This window comes from Oculina patagonica, chromosome 1 (assembly GCF_052425735.1).
Source record: "Oculina patagonica isolate OP01 chromosome 1, crgOcupat, whole genome shotgun sequence".
NCBI classification, from domain to species: Eukaryota; Metazoa; Cnidaria; class Anthozoa; order Scleractinia; family Oculinidae; genus Oculina; species Oculina patagonica.
The window spans coordinates 32,640,430-32,660,145 of NC_135758.1; the positions used below are offsets into that span (position 1 = coordinate 32,640,430).

General features: G+C 38.6%; 1 protein-coding gene and 1 long non-coding RNA gene across 2 annotated transcripts; one reads left to right on the forward strand and one right to left on the reverse strand.

Annotated features, from left to right (window-relative positions):
• Window positions 1-986: 986 nt before the first annotated feature.
• Window positions 987-18,031, forward strand: LOC144664882 (transcription initiation factor IIB-like). Its single transcript, XM_078526093.1, has 9 exons — window positions 987-1,112; window positions 13,468-13,549; window positions 14,020-14,121; window positions 14,663-14,749; window positions 15,283-15,412; window positions 15,597-15,706; window positions 16,282-16,376; window positions 16,705-16,781; window positions 17,704-18,031. The coding sequence occupies exons 1-9, from the start codon at window positions 1,075-1,077 to the stop codon at window positions 17,835-17,837; spliced, it is 855 nt and encodes a 284-aa protein (XP_078382219.1). The 5' UTR covers window positions 987-1,074; the 3' UTR covers window positions 17,838-18,031.
• On the reverse strand, window positions 3,122-6,100 carry LOC144664912 (uncharacterized). The gene is made up of 3 exons (XR_013572876.1): window positions 5,974-6,100; window positions 5,384-5,434; window positions 3,122-4,439 (listed from the first exon to the last, which is right to left on the reverse strand). It is a non-coding gene; the product is annotated as an uncharacterized LOC144664912 (long non-coding RNA).
• Window positions 18,032-19,716: the final 1,685 nt, after the last annotated feature.

Genomic DNA, 19,716 nt, shown 5'->3' on the forward strand with positions numbered 1-19,716 from the left:
CGTTGCGCGCAAGGCTAACTTTTGCCAATGCTCGTGCTTGCAAAGAAAAACACTGTGCTCGCATGCTCGCAAATGCTCGCAAAGACCGTTCGATACCCCTATTGTTAGGAGAGGATTTACCGTTTTTCAGTCATTCCGTTGTTGAGGGGGGTGAATAGGAAAACGGATCGACGGATTTTGCCGATATTTTCCCCCGGATTTCGGATTCAGAGCAAAATTTTTAACGGATTTGCGGATCCTGCAATTGAAGCGGATTGCGGTTCCATCCAATTTTTGGGCCCGGATTTTGGATTTTGCTTGCAAGAAAGTTCGGATCGTGGATCTCAACGATCCTCAGAAATGCTTTGCTTTGTTTTACTTTTTGTTTTTTTGGTCAAGCGCAAGGCTTACTAAATGTCACGCAGTACGGAAATTGTAGGATTGTAGGATCAACAACAGAACTCTAATGTAGAGGTAGTACTTTTAGTTTATCGTTAATATTGTAAAATGCTGATTGCTTCTTAGCTAACACAAAACAACTCCAGATGCTTTTTTTTCAAATCCTGGCAGCAAATAAAATTTGGATTCGGATCGACGGATTTGGTCATTAAATTACAACGGATCGACGGATTCGGTCATTAAATTATGACGGATCGGCGGATTTGCATACCCCTATTCACCCCCCTCGTTGTTTAACCATATAATGTTGGGGAAAGTACCTTGTTTTGAATTGTCAAGCCAGTAAAACTACTGTAGCTCGTGATTTTACTATGATGCAATCGTCCAGTAAAAGTACTAGCCGTAGTGACTTCCGGTCTGAGGCTATATAAGTGGGCACGAGCTTCCTTGCCAGTCAGTTTACAGGTCAGTGTGTTGACTCAACAGAGATGGCGAGTAGGTTAGTACTGTACTTCTCTCTTCTCTTACAATTTTTATCATCGTTCAGTTGATTTATTTGTCTCTACTGTGATATGTTATTCTGTGCAGTAGGTCCAACGTATTTTCCCTTTTCTTGCCTTGTATTTCAGTTCACAGACGGTAAATTGTCCGTATCATCCCGAAGCTCCGTTGATCGAAGATTATCGCGCCGGGGATATGATTTGTCCTGAATGTGGTCTTGTTGTCGGAGATAGGTAAGCTTCTAGTCACGCACATCAATAACTGTGATCGGTCATGACTGTTCATAATTGTTTCCGTTTGAATCGTCTCAATCGAATATTCGAACCTTTGCCAAATCAGCATGAATAACGTTTGTCGTGCAGTGTTTGGCGAGTGAGCCTGAAAGAGGTTTGACAAGACTTTGCGGAATAAGTTCAGGAATAGATTCAGGGGCAACCGACGGATCATTTCGGTGAATATTTGTTTAGAAGGCCTGTTATCCCCTCAGATTTTCTTTGGTGAAATGTCACCTCGATTCTTCCTCATGGTTAATATAACACCTGTTGTTTTCCGGTGAGAGGTAAAAATGTTGTTCTGGGTACGGGAAAACGCAAGCTACAATTTTCGGAAAGATAACAACAGCTCACAAATTCGGGCAATGAGATTTTTTACCTAAAAATTTCTGCCACTTTAATATTCAGCTAGAATTTCCTCGTTGGGTGCATCTGTAGACTGTGCATCGGTCTTGGAACCGCCCTCGGCCTGCGGCCTCGGGCGGTATCCAAGACCTCGGGCACAGTTTTTCCCAATACGGACCTCCCGGCTGGTGAATAACCTATATTTATTTTTTTTCTTTGTTCGTGAGCGGGCGGTATTCTACAAATCCTGCGATCTGATTGGTTCCGGGAGCGGGCGGTATTCGTTGCGAGATGAATCGTCGAGTGTGTTTTCCGCGCGAAATTATGTTGCAGCGTTGTACGATCGAAAACATGAAAGATTTGCTCTGTAAAATCGAAATAGCTGCTCACCAGTCGTTGTAAATGAGAAAAGACAAAATAGAAGTGGAATTAAAGGCCTCGAAGTTCTTCCAAAGGCGAGTAAACATTTCTTTATCGACAAAATCGAGTTCTAGTTTCGTAGTTTGTGGTTGTTTGTCTTGTTTGTACATTTCGCAATCATTTTAACGCCATTGCGGTAAGCTGCACCGGTTTTTAACTTCAATTTTGAGTAACTGCCTTTTATCGGCCACTTTTTTGCCAAAACAAAACACTAGTTGACATCATTCAAGAAAATGAGGTTCTTTGCATTTAAACTTAACTCGACCGTTATTTTACTCATATCTACTTGATAATGAACACAAGATGAGTTCGAAACGTCGTGGCTTATTTTCGCTTATTTTTATCCTCAATTCTTTAATTAAAAACAGTCAAAATAATTCTCGCAATATTGTGCCGTACGTCCAAACTACGCATTTCATTCAGTTTCACTTTCGCACTGTTCATCACAAAGAAATTCTGCTGGGAATCAACGCAGAGTTTATTAATACCTTAAAAACAATTATGTTTAGCTGTACCAAAACTGTGTTTCAGGAGATATTTTTTAGTCCGAGAAGGAATTACTATCTTACGAACACAATTCCTTTCAAAACATTCATCGGGAAGCCGAAATCGATTTAAAAGTGTTCAGTTTTGTCAATGATAATATATAGATTTAGGCAAGCCTAAAAGCGGAGCTCCCCAGTTATTTCCTCTTAATAATTTTTTAGACTGTTTTTTATTCATGTTATTTTCTTTATATATGATACGTATCCCTTTTCACCATGAACAACAGCACCAAATAAGAGTTAAAAAATCGATCAATCAAAAATATCATTAGTAGTCTATGCATAACCTTGGTTCTAAAGATACACTCGCAACTCGCAAAGTTATAAAACAAGAACAAAGAAAGGGTTGCTCTAGAACGTATCCATACCCCCATCATAACTGGTATGTTACAGCTATACATAGCATACAACTGGAAAGTGTTGCATGTAGCTTCCCCCCTCCCCCAAATGGGGGCCCTATACGATGGAATGGTGACAATCACAGTCTTATTATTGCCTAAGGGACCGGTCATTACATTAATTATGTAGAGGGGAGTAGAGGGGGGAGGGGAAAATATGTTGGAAAGATCAAAATTTCTGTAAGCCCCCCTCCAGGCCATGTAAGTAGCAAGTGATCCCCCTTCTTTATTCAATATTTACGTGATGACCCCCCCCCCCCCCCCTTACTTCATATCTCCTGTTATATGCCTTAAGTAATTATTAAATGCACGTTACATACAATCTTAATTGCACACTTGTTCTGATGCACAGCGGCTGGATCAACACTTAGTCAGCCAAGGCTTCTTTGCTATGGATACTCTTCCAGCAATAGGGCAAATTTTGGATGAGTTATGTGTATAGTAAACATACCTCAATTGTTAACTCCTTAACTTTGGAAAAGTGATAGTTTTTACAAATTATGCTCTCATGGTGAACACAAATGTAATAACCATGCAAAATATAATTCTTTTCCAATGATTTTCCTAAAGTGTAAAAGAACTATTTTCTTGTTGTTATATCATGTTTTATTACTTCTTGGGCTATTGCAGTGATAATCATTTTGTAAAAAGAAATAATTTCAGTCAAACCAGATATTAAAGCAGATAGGTCTGGATTCTTTATTTAACTAAAATTTGAGATAACAATGGAGCTTAGAGTGCAAACAGTATTTCTGTAAAATACAAATCACTAAAGTTGTACATAATAGTGGAAAAGAAATCAATAGAAATTATAGCATAAAATTGTACAATTTAGCGTCACTGTTTCACTTATTGTTTTCGCACTCTTCTATTTAACTGTTTTACCCACCTCAAACTGCTGATCCCCCCCTAAACTTCTTTATAAAAATTTTTTAGCCCCTCCCCCTCTTGCCACTCCGAAATAGCCTTGACCCCCCCCCCCCTTCTTTTTTCCCTCCCCCCTCTACATAAATAATGACTGGTCCCTAACACCAAAAATAACAGCTTCCTGCTAGCAAACTGGAGTAAAAGGTAGTGGCAAGCAAAATATTGACATTCTGTCATTCTGCCAAATAGGGTCCCCAAAATGATAACACCTTTTTCCTTTATATGAGTCCCTTTGCCCTTTGCTTAATTACATGTAAACTTAGCAAAAATTATGGAGATGCATAAATACTGTTTGTTAGTTCTAAACTCAGGTATAGATTGCTTGGCAAAAATTTTACCATGCCATTTTACCATTTTACCATGCATTAAGAGATTGATGAAATGTGTATCTCATTATCATAACTATTGTTCTTTGCAGTGTGGGCACTGGGAATTAAATGTTTAGGTAGCAGGATGATTTTTTATGTACATGATTGTACCTTATCTGGCTTTATTTCATTAACTTTAAAATTACACCTGTCCTTAAAAATAAATTGTATTCTACACACAGTACATTTGTACATGCAATGAAGAATAAAATATAATAATCTGATTGTTCATTTATCTCTTTCTGTGTCTCCAACTCTGTGGAAATTCTGCTACTCGTGTTAACCCTGAAAAAGGCAAAAAAGACATAAGACATAATGTTTATAATTTTAAATTAGCTTAAATTGTTCAGAACACGCTGCAGATGCATAAAAAAGAAAAATTTTTCCAATTTTTGCCTGGGACAGGGACTGTGTTGGGGGATATGTTCAGAACCAAAAAAATCCTTTGACCTACTGAAGGCATAAATAGTGCTATCAATAAGACCTGGCATATGAATGAGCTTTGGTGGGTGTTTTGGGGTCAATCACTAGCTAAAATTCATGATTTCCCTATTAAATGAGGTGTCTTAAGACTCTTATATTGCTCTCTGACAGGTGCTGTTGAAAGCACTGTGATTAATTCCACGAAAGCTTACATATTCTCCCCTTTCTTAGCGATGTAGCTAAGAAAACACTAAGCTGGCTCATCAACAAGCCCAACTGGCTTTTCTGGCCTTAGCAGCTCTAAAAGTTTATAAACTTTTTGTTTTCATGTGAAATTTCAGCTGAGTTAAAATGCTATTTCTTTATTTGCCTAGTACCACAACAAGACAATTTATGTTAAGTTAGATCTTAAGCTTACATGTAGATATTAAGGTTAGCTGTTAACAAGCGGAATTTGAACAGGTCAATTTGCACTTCTCCCACAAAATAATTACAAGTATTCCAGTATTTGTCGGGTCAGGTAGCAGATCTTGTTGGGTTTTTTGCCCTCCTACCCCCCCCCCCCCCACCATCCCCTCTTTTCTTGAACAATGAAAACATTACATTTTGTATGTATATTTACATGTGCTGTTAATACATGTAAATTGTTAAATTCCTCAATAGGAACCACGATTTTAAGGAAACATAAACTTACCAAGCCGTTACAACACTTATCATTTTTCAAATTAAACCCCAAAATTTTACACTTGAAAAACAAGAGCATTTAGAGAAATAAAGGTATAAACTGACACTAATGTAATTCTTACCTTCATCATCACAGACATAAACTGCACCCCTTGAATTCCTGTTTTCCCTCACTAAAAACAAAATGTACACATATCAAAAACCCATAAAAGGTATGGAAATCCTAATATAGCAAGTTTTAGAAATGCAACAGATTAGCTTATATGAAATTAATGATAAACTCAAACTGCCTCTTACAACCTCCATAAATACCGGTCACTCAATTAACCTCGTAAACCTTGAAGTACATTTGAATGTACATGTATTTTAAATTTGCTTTAAATGATATTTTCCTCATTGCAAACAGGCACATTTTAAACTTGTTTTTTGTTATTTCAGGATCGAAAACTAGCCTGCTACTCTTATAGAAAAAATAATTAAGGCAAAAATATCTGATAAGTCACTGCTTTAGGCTGGAAAACTTTGAAAGGATTAAAAAATTGTACCAGTCACAACCGTCAAGATAGCAATGCTAAGAGCCACAATTCCCCTCTGGTTGTCGGGGGCAAGTAGATTTTCTTGTCAAGCAATTAATTTTTCATGCCTGCTTGCATAATGGGTAAAGGCCCAGGCATGTCATGATCATCTGACTACAAGTTAATTATACAGTCACAAGTTTGCTAAAACCCAGTGTCACATGCACTGTCCTAGGCCAGCAAAATTTGAGAGCTGCTTGTTGACCACAGGGCAAACTGGAATTTTTTTCCAAGTCCTTATCCTATATTATAACTGATCAATTTGGTTGTTATAACATAAAAAAGTTCATGATCTTACACATAACAAGTTAGAATCTGTGCTTTTTTCTTTATTGTAATTTATAAGAATCCAGGCGTAGTCAATCGATAGAAATCGATATCTCAAATCTGTCGATACAATCGATATCTATCACAAATTGTTAATTGGTAATCGATAACAATAGAACTCACAGAAAAAATTATTATTGATTGTTATCGATTGAGAAAATTGATAAAAATCAATACTACCGAAACAGGTAGAGCGCAAATTCAAAAACACGCGCAACGGTTGTTTTCGGCGCCAAACGGCAACGAATTGCGTCACGTGGCTTTGCTTGTCCAATGAAAAAGGTAAATGCACATGGTTACATTCCTTTGCGTTCTGACTTCGTGGTTCGCGCCAAAAACAACCGTTACGAATGTTTTTGAATTCGCGCTATACCTGTTTCGGTAGTATGTGGTCCTCGGGCCGCCATCAGCAATAATCGAGTCGATTATACTGCCTCTTAGGCTGTCGTCGATTGGTTTTCCTGATATAAATGTCCTGCCTTTGCTGTTTACAGAGAACGCCATCATCGAAAGCTTCATCATTTGTTGAATGAAACATTCAGGAATGTGACTGTGTACGTTCACCTTTTTCATTTGACAAGCACAGCCACGTGACGCAGATCGTTGCTGTTTGGCGCCAAAAACAACCACTACGAATGTTTTTGAATTCGTGCTCTACCTGTTTCGGTAGTAGCAATCGACAGTAATCAATAACAATCACTAATCCCAAGGAGCCCCTGGAGGTGTAAATGTATATTCGTTTTAAGGTGACTCCCTAGTATTGCATTGCACATCCTTACTGCGCAGAATGTTACGCGTAATAAGCACGCGCACATAAACAAAATGGCGGCTTTTTTCTATGCGGCTTGGCTCGCAAGAGAGAAAAATCATCATTTTCTCGTAAAGGAGTTCGGTGACCTATCATTTTTTTCTCTTAGTTCGAAAGTAGCGATCAAATTCTTTCTATAAAATGAATACAGATCAATTTCTATGGCAGAATAATACATTATCACTGAAAAGGTGCACTTTCAGCAGTACTCGCAAAGGAAATATGAGGAATTATATGGTAAATACAAGGTCTTCCTGCTCCTAAACGAATATGGTGACGGCCCCTTTTTTCGACGTTTTTGCTTGTTTACAAGCTAAAATGGTAGAATAGGGGTTATGTGGACAAGATTTGGAACCACATATTTGTAAACTCTCAAGGGACTTTTTTAATTTCTCAAGGGATAACTTTCCGCTGTGGGTCATCACTTGCGATCTTGTGGAAAAAACGTGACTTGTCACATTTACAAACGTTATATAACAATTTTAAAAGTGACATGTCAGCTTTCTTATCTCAACGCACGTGTGTCTGAAAGGCGATCTATAAAAAGCGTCGCACAAACAATGGATTGCGTAACTAAAACATGAATAAATAATCACTAGCACTTACATCGTTTAAAAATTACAAACGTCAAAAATAAACCATACCAAAAAACTCACTCTTTTCAAAGATATTATTGAAGTTAAAACAAATGCAAGAGATGGGGGCTTCTTTAAGCTTTTAGAGACCTCGCATTGAGCCGTTGACAGCAATGTTGCATAAATCGGCTTTACAACATGCGATCGTATCTACGCAGTTCGAGTGGAATTTCAGTCAAAGACAGCAAAATTCTTTCGTATTTTATCTTCAAATATAATTCGAAAGCATTCACTGTATATATGGCTTTTGTTTTATCCTGGGTCTTGATGTCCGACCCTCGCAGAGCCTAGACAAAACGCAGCTTGAGTGTAACGATTTGTTTACGCCGCAATTATATGCGCAATGTTTTCTCCGACAGTATTCGGAAATATCCGGGTTTTTTTTCGTGCTTTTTCGTGGAGCAATCGTAACGATACGGCCTTGAACACATTGAACAGCGGTCTACCTATAACAATTCAAATATGGCGTCGCAAAAACAAAGCGTCGAACGCATATTTTGCTGTTTCATTTGCTAATTTCGCTGCCGTAATCGACTGCCTCGAAAGGTCCTTAGGTATAGAATTATCAGATCTCGGTGAAATTTGCACTGTTTATTTGTGTAATGTTAAGGAATATATGTATAAATACCCGGCGCGGATGAGCCATTTTTGACAAAATTATATGGCTGCATTTCCTCCGCGAAGATAGGAAATTGTTAAACTAAACTACAAAGAAACTGTAATGATAAGTTCGAAGAACAATGCACAGGATAAACCTTCGACTCATACTTCATGCAAAAACGTTGATATCTAGAAGAGACTTTGATTTACTTCAAAATTTAACTTGCCTTAAGGTAAACAAACAACTGGCAAAGTTCAGTTGGAAATCTATGAGCAGTTCTATTTCTAGGGAATTACCTTAAAGATATCAGATGGCGTTAGTATTAAGTAAAACAATACGAAGATTGATATCGATTGCTATGGATTGTTATCGATTATCGCTTTATCGATTGTCTACGCCTGGAACGAGTGCTCCAATCGGAGAGTGTAGTGTTTGAAATACATGTAGCAACTAAAACTGACACCTCTATCAAGCCGAAGCGGTTACCGTTTAGACCATAAAAAAATGAAACACCACATTGTCCTCCCTTGGACACGACGATAAGTTGAATTTACTTACTGTTGATGACAATAAAATTTTTGTTTTATTTCGAAATGTAGTGATTTCAGTTTAATTTTCGTTATAATCACAATATGCGAAATTTTTTTACAAACTTATGTTGACTTAACAGACCGTCCGAAAATCCAAAAGCAAAACAATGTCACGGACAAGAAAATCACAATGAAAATCGAAAAGATGGGCAATACAATATATCAATAACTATTTCTCTTCAGTTGAATAACAAAAGTTGACAAACCAGTCAAAGTGGACTTCGAAATTTTCGGCCCTTAAGCTTGATTACTGGGCCACACTACCTAGTGTTTTAAAGAAACTGATGCCGAAAACTATTTTTAAATACAAACTGAAACAGTTTTTATTAAATCATTCTTAACCTTAGTTAGTAGTATTTTAATTCTTGTTCTAATTTTTAATCTTAGTTAGCGTACCGCATAGGTTTTATCTTTTTATTATATTTTAGATTTTAATGTATTTTAAGGTTAAACATTCATTTTTTCAGAGTACCCTCCTGAAAACCACCCCCAGGTGATTGGAGGCCTCCTCTTAAAATATTATGTATTATTATTATTATTATTATTAAGCTCTTCCAACTGACGAAGCCAAACCTATATAACCGTTCCTTAGTTCACAATGAAGCCACTGTTCCCACGTTAAAAAACAGAAAACTGCGGTAAATGTTTTTTTTTTTTTCAACAGATGGAATCAGCAGTGAAAGTATTGTTTTTTGCACTACGAAGATTTCACACGGCACACTTGTTATAATGTCCGAGGCGACGGTCTGAAAACTTTCTTCTGAGAAAATATTCCGCTCTCAAACAAAAGTTTCATTCATGGAAGGAAATACTTGAGAAATATTCAATTTGCGTGACGGATTGTTAATGTCGGGAAAAGGTCATGTTGCTTAAATATAAATTTGGAAACATTCGCTTTCGTGCATGTTTGACAAATCAAAGAAACTTGCTTTTTAACATGTATTTGCTGTTTCTCAGGTTTTTTTTTCTCAATTTTTCGGCAAAAGATGAGTAAGTCTTGCAATTCATACCTGGAAACGCGAGGATTTAAATCTTGCTTATAATTTAATACACACGATCTCTTGAAAGTAGCCTGGCAGTATATCAAGGATTTGGTGACACGTCTGGCTGCAACATGACGCAGGCTATTTGAAAGCCGATCTTTTGAAATGAATGGCATGCTTGGAATTGTTTACAGCTAGCGTTATCCCCTTAGCACTTTTCACCTCACAAACAATCTACCGCATGAGTGTAGTTCAAACACTACACTAATAAAAATATGAATAAAATTATCAATTTATTCCCAGAACGGCTGTTATCAGATTATAAATACAAAACTTTCACAAAACATTTTCACTCACTAAAAAGCTAAAATAAGGAAAACTAAGCAAAGTTCTCAGTAAAAAATAGTATAGGTTGAGAAAACTATATTTCGCTAAGGCTGTCAGCTAGCAATGTTCCCTAATGTGTCTGACTCGAACACATTCTTACAAATTTGCAAATACACGTGTAAATTTTGATCTTGTAGTGTAACTGGAAATTTGCTCTTTCCAACGTTTTAAAGTGCTGTATTCCTCCTACTTCGGTGATTTAATTACAGGATAAACAAATTTATCGCAGTAGAAGCTGTCTGCTTTGAATACAACTCGTGTTTAAGACAAAACGAATTTCAATAAGGTTGAATGCCCTAGATCTGACATACCGGTTACACGAACGAGTGCTATTAGATGGAATGCTTGTTAATCTAAATAACAGAAACTCTTCTAATCTGTTAAAAAAGGAACATCAATAATAAGCTTAGCTTACCTTGTACATGTTTTCGTAACGGGATTTTGTCTTTGACCGTCTTTGCTTTGAACTCAACAAGTAACTTGTCCATTTCGATCGGTCACAATCCGTTTTTCTTTGGCTGCTATCCCGGGATAAACGAGGAATACTGTACATCCAGAAATAATTTATCTGTAATAAACTGTCGTGTGCTTTTCAATCGCGGAGTCCTCTCGGTGAACTCATTCGTACACTTGGTAAATCGGCATGTTGTGAGTTTGTTTCCTGACTTTTAACTCTTAACCACATTCAAAATTCTGCTGTTAACCTTGCCGTTTCACGAAAGTTTAGGTATAAACCAGCATGGCCATATTAAGTTCAAATTCGTTCAAAATAGCTTATTATTTTATTTAGCCGAGCCGACAGCAACCAGCGGACCTCCCTAATTTCACTTCTCGCTTCATGTAATTACACACAGAAAAGTACTTGCGCCCGCGATTCAAAATGGTGAAATGTCACTTGGTCAGCGGCCAACTTTAAAAAAACATTCAACGACGATGTGTTCTACATCTGAGCCCGCGATATAGTCATGTGATACTGGTCAGCGGAAAACTTGTTTTGACAGCTGTCAATTGACTATAAGAAAGACGTCCACTCATGATTTTTCCCGCCAAAGACGCGGGTTGCCGCCGGAGCCTAGCTCGTTCCCAGGCCTAATCCGTGCGTACGGACGTACGCGACAACCAAAATTTCTCGGTTCGATAGGATACCATTTGCCTGCCTATGGATGCTCCGCTCCGGCGCCTTCGGCGCCGTGGGAGCTCCGCTATAAATGCTTTGCCTCGATTTTACATTTATGCCATATTTACTACTTCAATTTCTTTTATTGAATCTCTTCAGTGTCAATTTAATATGCTAAACCTTTCTGTTAGTTCGGCTCTTTTAAGCAAAGCTATTTTATTCCGAATTAAATAACAAACAGGCAGCATTTTAATTACACTCTTGCTAATCCGTCGATCGACACAACATTGAAATGAAATAAAGTAGGAAAAAAATAAAAACGTTATTCACCAGCCTTGGTCGGTCCGTATTGGGAAAAACTGTGCCCTCGGTCGTGGAACCGCCCTCGGCCTGCGGCCTCGGGCGGTATCCAAGACCTCGGGCACAGTTTTTCCCAATACGGACCTCCCGGCTGGTGAATAACCTATATATATAAAAGTACAAATATTAATGAAGTCTGTCAAGAGAGCCTTAAAGAGAAGTTTTTGACCAAGATATAACTTGAGAAGTAGAAGGCTAGCCAGTCAAACCGTTAAAGCCAGTACGCCTAAAGTCGATACATCCGTTCAAACCGATTTATCAGAAGAAGATAATTGTGAACTGCTCCACGAATTACCATTTTGTCCGTATACTGGTCAAGACCCGCCACATCAAGTGAACATTGAGAGTTATATTGAATCACATACCGAAGAGCCGATAAGAATTTCCACAGCATTTTCCAGTCCAGGTCCAGCCAACAGAACCAACCGAGAAGCGATAAATATCAGCCTTGACCAGAACGAAGAACCGTCCAGTGTTCAATTAAATTCCCCAGTTCAGCGATTTCCCCGTATTCCGCGTGAAGGAAGCGCGAGCAGTTCCTTAGAAGATTTTTCGCCCATCGACTCTGAGCACTTACTAAGCGGTCCACGCATCTCTTTAGAAGTCCAAGCGATCAGCGAATCCAGCGAAAAAGAAGCAAACAGACCGAATCAACGCCAAGAAACAAGTTTCGCTCACCAAACAAACCCAAGCGTTCACTACCAAGTGAAAATCGCATAAATTACAAGAAACCAAACCATAACAAAAGAGGACATCGCAGCGAATCTACTTACAGCGACGAACCAGAAGAAGAAAACTCCCAAGATTACAAAACAGATAGTTAAAGGGAAGAAGATTCTGAAACGAGTGTCGAGAGATTCAGTGAAACCGAACCAAACTTCGCTGAGAGAATCCTGATTAATTAATCCTTGATTAATTTCCATGGGAACTGCTTACTTGGTTAAGAGTCGGTTAACTCTCCTTATTATTCAACACATGCGCGCGCTGCCCATATATGGTCAAAATGCTAACGATATCTGTCATTCGTACATAACAGATATCCTGCGGTATACGTAGGTTGCGAAGATTCGTCCGAAATCTTGTAAAGCGCTGCATAATTACCGTTTTTCTTTCTGCAAAATGTGTTTCGTTGACAATTTGTCGAATAATAAAACAATTATCCTGCTCAATCTTGCGGAATATCGTCTGATTTTAGCCAACTCGGCCTACGGCCTCGTCGGCTAAGTATCAGGCGATATTCCGCGCGATTTCGCAGGATAATTGTTAAAAATACGTGGCCGCATTAGACATTTTTTTAACCCAGTTTAATTGGAAATAACTCCGTTAACTCGCCAAGTGCGGCCGCGGCCAATATCATTGTGCTATATGTCATTCCATTTTCTGTTTGTTGTATGCAAGGTAAAAGTGTTGAATCAGCATTTTAAAAAGCTAGTAAAGAGGGTCTATTATACTCTGGCGGTCTGAGGGACTAAACTAATTTCGAACGTCGGTCTGCAGGAAAACTCTTGTTATCTGGCGGTTTACAGTCAAGAAATTTATGGCGGTCTCGCTCTTCAGGAGAAAATAAAAGAAACTTGCTGTCTAGGATGGAAAAAATATGGTGGTCTGGAGACTGAACAACTCCCTATAATAGACCCTCAGTAAAAGGATACCGAACTCTTCCCTCATGTCTTGATCCAGCAATGAAACAAAGTTGAATGTCCAAGGGCTAAAGCGTTACTGTTTTATGCTCTCCTATCCTTTACTGCGCTTTGCATCCTTAAGGGAGTACCCTTCATGTAAGCCAACAATTCACCTGACAGTGTATTTCTTCTTTCTCTTAGGGTTGTTGATGTTGGTTCAGAATGGCGTACATTTAGTAATGAGAAGTCAAACAGTGATCCATCTCGTGTTGGAGCAGCACAGGTAAGACTGGAAGCTAGCAACTAAAATATTAATGATACCTCTTAACAGTCATCAAAATCTAATTTCTCCTTACATCATGAGTACGGATGGAAGGATGGTGGGGATGTGCTGAAAAGCTGAACAGCACTTTTCAACAGGAATAGGGGATACTAAGAAGACAGTCAAATGTTTTACAACACTAAATGTGGGGTCCTGCTAGTCCCTACCCCCACTCCCTTCCCAACTTGGTGCAGTCCATACTAAACCCTTGCCATTCAACAAATGTTTTGGTTTGATTCGTTTGACTCTCTCTTGCACACTGCCTCTCCCCACTCAGTTGTAACAGCTTTACTTTTTGAATCAAAAAAGTGGTGGATAAATGGGTATCAGCATATGTAGAGAAATCTGAAAAAATAAATGTGCTTCCAATCACCAAGGAAGATGAATTTTAATGTGACGTTAGGACTGAAACCTATTCTTCCTTATGACAGAATCCATTATTGGGGGGAGGAGACCTCTCCACAATCATCGAGAGAGCACCACAGGGAAACAGTGAAGGAGATGGCTACGCTAAATATCACAACCGAGGCGGCGTAAGTTTTTCTCAACAGAAACATGTGTTTGTGTTATCTTTGTGAAATAGATAGTATAGTTTGGTATTATATTTGCTATTGCTAATAGTCAACCCCTTTTAATCCAACTCAACTATCTATCACATGCAGGAGACATCCCTCAGTTTGTTTCAGTTCAGCCCAGTAGCAAATGAATTTATAGTGCCCCATAGAAAGAAGGTTTGCACTTCTGAGCTAACAATAAAGGTTAAATAATCGCTGTCAGCTGTGTTACAAAAAATAGAGAAGAAAATCATGTAATGCTTAAATAGGCATTTCCGAGTTATCCTTTGCCTACGTGAGAAGCCACCAATTTGAAAATGAGTTTCACCTACAGGTCCATTTTCATGCAAATCAAACTCATCTTCATTTGAATGGTTTCATACATGTACACCTGTTTTGAAACAGAGGCAAAGGGTAACTCAGAAGTGGCCCCTATTTAACAACACTAACTGCAGAATTTTGTACATTATATGCTAATTGTTTTTCTATAACAGTCTGTTTTTCATATTTGTTTATTTAGTTAACCGGCTCAGACAGAAGTCTTATGAATGCTTTTAGAGAAATCGGCATCATGGCTGATAGAATAAATCTTCCCAGGAAAATAGTGGTAAGCAGGTTTCCATAACAAAATACGTAAACACTTGGCTTATTATCAACTGTAAGTTCTTGAATTAAATATTAAGTTTATCCATTTGAACATAAGCAACTAAAGTACTGACCCCGTATGTTCAAAGGGTGGATAAATCACTATCCAGTGGATAGTGTAGTATGTTTTGTCGACACTTATCCACTGGATAGCATTATCCACTCTTTGATCAACCGGGGCCTGAAGTACAACTCAAGTGGCATAATTGAGCACTAAAGCCCACTTTTTGGCCTAGAACCCACAACCTCGTTGGGATCTTGTTTAAATATTACCCTTCATCCTCTGTCTTTTGTCAGAACAGAGAGTGTCACTGCAACAAACAACATGTTTTTATTCGTGTTACCTTACTAAAAATATTGTAAAAAATAATGCATCTTTTGCACTATAGTCAAAATTATTTTATTCTAGTTGTCTGAAATATGGTTTTGTCTTTATTTTTGTCAATGTTTACACAAACAAGTAAACTTATCTAATGGTGATTCCTTTTTCCTCAGGACCGTGCAAATCAGCTTTTTAAACAAGTACACGAGCAAAAGAGTTTAAAAGGTCGAAGCAATGATGCCATCGCTTCTGCTTGTCTGTACATCGCCTGTCGACAAGAGGGTGTACCAAGAACGTTTAAAGGTAAACTGACTAAACTGGAAACATAACATGAAAAAATGGAAAAAGGCTCTCTGGAAAAAAGTGATTTTTTTTTTACCTTTTCAAGATTGAAGACATGCAATAAAAAACTTTTCTAAAGCCAGAGAACGTTTCTCGCTTTATTGTTAAGATCTCACGCTCACCTCTTTCTGTCTTTCGTCCACAGAAATTTGCGCTATCAGTAAAATCTCCAAAAAAGAAATTGGTCGTTGTTTCAAATTGATATTAAAGGCCCTGGAAACGAGTGTGGATCTCATAACAACAGCGGATTTCATGGTAAGCTTAGAACCCTCGGGGTTAGCAGTATAATAGGCGGTTTATTTTGCGGGTCGCACGAAGCGCGAGGGCGAGCGCTCCCCGGGAGGGGGGACTCCCATATTAAAGGGACGGGGATGCTCGTCGGAAATTTTGAAAAGAACCCCTAAAAGAGACCAATCTGGGCGTGTCTCAAGCTATTTTAGACCCCTAAAAGATACCAAAATTCTGAGAAAAAGAACTTATATTTGTATATTTCTTCGTGTGCAACCCTAAACGAGACCCTGATGGCTAAAAATACAGTGGGTGTATTGCCATTTTCTTGCATTTTTCCCAGAACGCCCTAAGCGAGACCCAAAGTCTGAAATTTATACCCCTAAGCGAGACGACGAGCATCCCCGTCACTCTCATATTAAAGTCCCCCCCGGGGAGCGCTCGCTGAAATAAACCGCACGTTCTGCAGGCTAGGGCTAAGAAAGCCCGAAGCTAATTATATACGTATATTTTTCAAATCCAAATCCAAAAGATCCATTCAATCAGGACATGTTCTATGTTATTGTGTAACAATGGCATCGTAACTTTTTTCTTTATTTCAGTCGAGGTTTTGCTCCAATCTTGGTCTTCCGCCAGATGTACAGAAGGCCGCGACACACATCGCTCGTAAAGCGGTTGATTTAGATTTAGTACCAGGGTAAGTGTTGGTCGTTATCTTGTCAAAAAGGTTACTCACTCATCGATTTAAGCAGTGGAAAGCTGAAGAGCTTAAAATAATTGCGTGCTATTAGTATGGCAGGCTAAAAATTCAAAAGAAAGTAGATCGATACTGATGATTCTTGTTTTGTTTTTGCTCAGAAATTGGCTTGATTCATTATGAGTCAGTTTACTGATTGGTACAGCTCGGCACTCTCCAAAGTTCTTGTGTTGTTACCTCTCCTATAGCGTATTAATCCAAAGAAGTTAGCGGTATCATTATTTTTCCTCATGTGAAGTATTTCTATTTCCTTTTCCTTTTTCTTTAGGCGAAGTCCAATTTCAGTTGCCGCCGCCGCAATTTACATGGCCTCTCAGGCATCAGACGAAAAAAGATCGCAAAAAGGTTCAAATTAACTTCTTTGTTTTCCGTTACAACTTATAATAGGGGTGGGGTGCTATTTGGATCGTCGTTTTCTACATATTTGTTTCGTGTCTTTTCGATAATTTCGCTGACGTTGAAGGAGGCGCAGTGGAGATAACGCGTTGTACCCCGGATTGAGGGGTGCCATACAGTGTCTCTCTCAACCCAGGAGCCTAAATGAGGGAGATGAGCACTGATGAACTGTTAGGGCACAATAAGCCTGCGAATATAGCCGCCTCTCATTCGCACCCGATGGTAGCGGGAGCGAATGAGAGGCGGCTGTATTCACAGGCTAGGGCAAAATCGATGAACTAGCATCCCATCCATGGGGAATTGCAGTATTTCTTTGGCCAGGATAAGCTCCGGCGGCGACTTTGGCTCCAAGGCAGCGAAAAAAAATACAACCAAAGATTTTTGTCTTGTGCTGGATTTCCACTGACGCGTAATTTTTTACGCGCGTTTACGTGCGTAAAAAAAAAATTAGTGACAATGTATGATCGACTTGCGTAAACGTGTACGCAAGTCGTTTGTGCATTGTCTCTACTTTTTTTCACGCACGTAAAAAATTACACGCCACTGGAAATCCACCTTTACAGTAGTACAGGTGTACGCGTTTTTACATGAATTGAAGTGGTGACTGATTACAATCATCAGCAGAATAAGAGAAACCTTTGCTTAATATATGGTCACGTGTGAACGAGCTGTTTACCTTTTCTGCCTAAGTGGAGCTAAATGCGTGAAACATTTGTAACTAACTTTGATTATCGCGCTTCAATTAAATCAGCTTTTGAATTCTTCAATTAAAACAAGGAGTCGAAAAGGAATATGTCGACCTTTTTATCCAATAAACCATCATAGAGTTTTGCCTGTCGTAACATAATTACGTTTTGTGTTTCTTTTGTAGAAATTGGCGACATTGCTGGTGTAGCTGATGTAACAATTCGTCAATCCTACAGACTTATCTTTCTACGAGCTGCCGAACTCTTTCCGAGCGACTTCAAATTTACCACACCCGTGGATAAACTTCCGAACCTTTGATCTTTGTTCCTTCTTGTTCATGTATCTCACTTTGTTAGATATTATTTATTGACAAGAAATCTTATTTCGATTCTTTATGACACGTAAAACGTGATCGTTTTGATCGTTTGGTTTAAAGGGGCTTTGTCAAGGATTTTACCAGAATTTGGAACAGCCAACATTTATACTTCTGTCGCAGGAAACAATTAAAAATAATAGTCCAGGGAAAAAATCGGTTTTAATCAAAAGTACTATATTAGCGCACTGAAACTGTTAACGAGTATCTTTGGCTGTAGAAGGCTCGGTTGGAGATGGATTGCAACTTGAAAAATAAAGGCTTAACTTTTCAAGTTGTTTTCGTGCGTCTTCAAAAGAAACGATTTACAGCCGTAGCTTCGTTTCGTTCTGCAAATTTTAGGTTATATCTTTCTTTGGGTGTTCAAAGATGACGTTTTTCATGGGTCAAGTTGCCTATCAAGTTGCCCACCAATTTCAGAACAGTTTAGACCAAAACTCTGCAAAATCCCCGTGACGTAGCTCGTTTAATGAAAGCCGGTTTAAACTTAGCATTGTTTTGCGAAGTTGGTAACATGACTAACCATTATGTTACCTTTGTTATAAATAGTAACGAAACTGTAAAAGTTGAATATTGTAATATGTTTTTTAAACTCCATTAAACATTAAATTGTAGTCAAATGTATGAACTATCACTACCACCATCAAACACAACCAATTCAGTGCTAGCTTTCTAAGAATCATTTAATTGCAAAAATAAAATGAAATAACACGTCTGTTTATTATACTGTCGCAGCAAAGTTTGATGATTAAACAGAAGTAAAATAATAGGATAAGACCGTAGTTACCTAGGAGGACGTACAACAATTTGTTTCAGAAGTATAATACGTCTGGGTCTGAGAGGTATTTTATATGTCTCGATAAAAAAGGAATATAAGGGCATGTACTAAAATCTGAAATAACGAAACGAAACCGCCGAAACAACCGCGGAAACGAAATCGACAAAACAAGCAAACCCATTACCATTATTGAGAGCTAACCGTAAACAGGCTAACCTGCGAGTTATTCAGGCTAGCTAACCTGAGAAGAAGGTTCACTTCGGTAAGCCTGTTTACGGCAAGCTCTCAATACTTGTAATAGGTTTTGTTGATTTCGTATCGTGTCGGACGTTTTGGTTATTTCGGCGGTTTCGTTTCGGTGGTTTCGCTCGTTTCGTTTCGGTGGTTCGCTCGTTTCGTTGTTTCGGGTTTCAGTGCATGCCGAAAATAAGACGTATCAAATGCATGTCAGAGGACCACTTTTTAATATGCGTCTCAAAAACACACACACACAAAAATAAAGTCGTATTATTCGTCTGAGACGCGTAGCGACGTCTAGAAGAAAACATATACCTACGAACGAACTTCCTGCGAGACTACGTTTCGACTTACTCGATTTCCACTCTTTTTATGACGTTCGGTTGCTGATGACAAGATAACCCTCAATGTTTCCCATGACATTTTCGGAAAAATTTCAATTTTGGTCCGCACGTTTTTAGCCCTTTTCTCCAAGCAAAAAATGTTTCTGAGCTCAGTTTGCGACGCCATCTTGTTTTGCCTGAAATCGAGGCCATCTGTGGCTACCAGTTTCCTGGCCGAGACTTGCCCCTGCAAAAATCAAGCGGGAGGCCATTTTGGTGTCCTTTCATCTGGCTCGATTCATTCTGAATAACAGTTCACAGGCATACCAACTCAAAAGACACAGGACACAAAATGCTCTCCTTCGTCGAACGCAATAACTGACATATTTGAAGGGGATACCCAGATCACAAGGGATTTTGGTATCTCCCAAAATTTCCCCTCCTTACTTTTTGTACCCGTTTGAATGTTTTTCGTCTATTTAACCT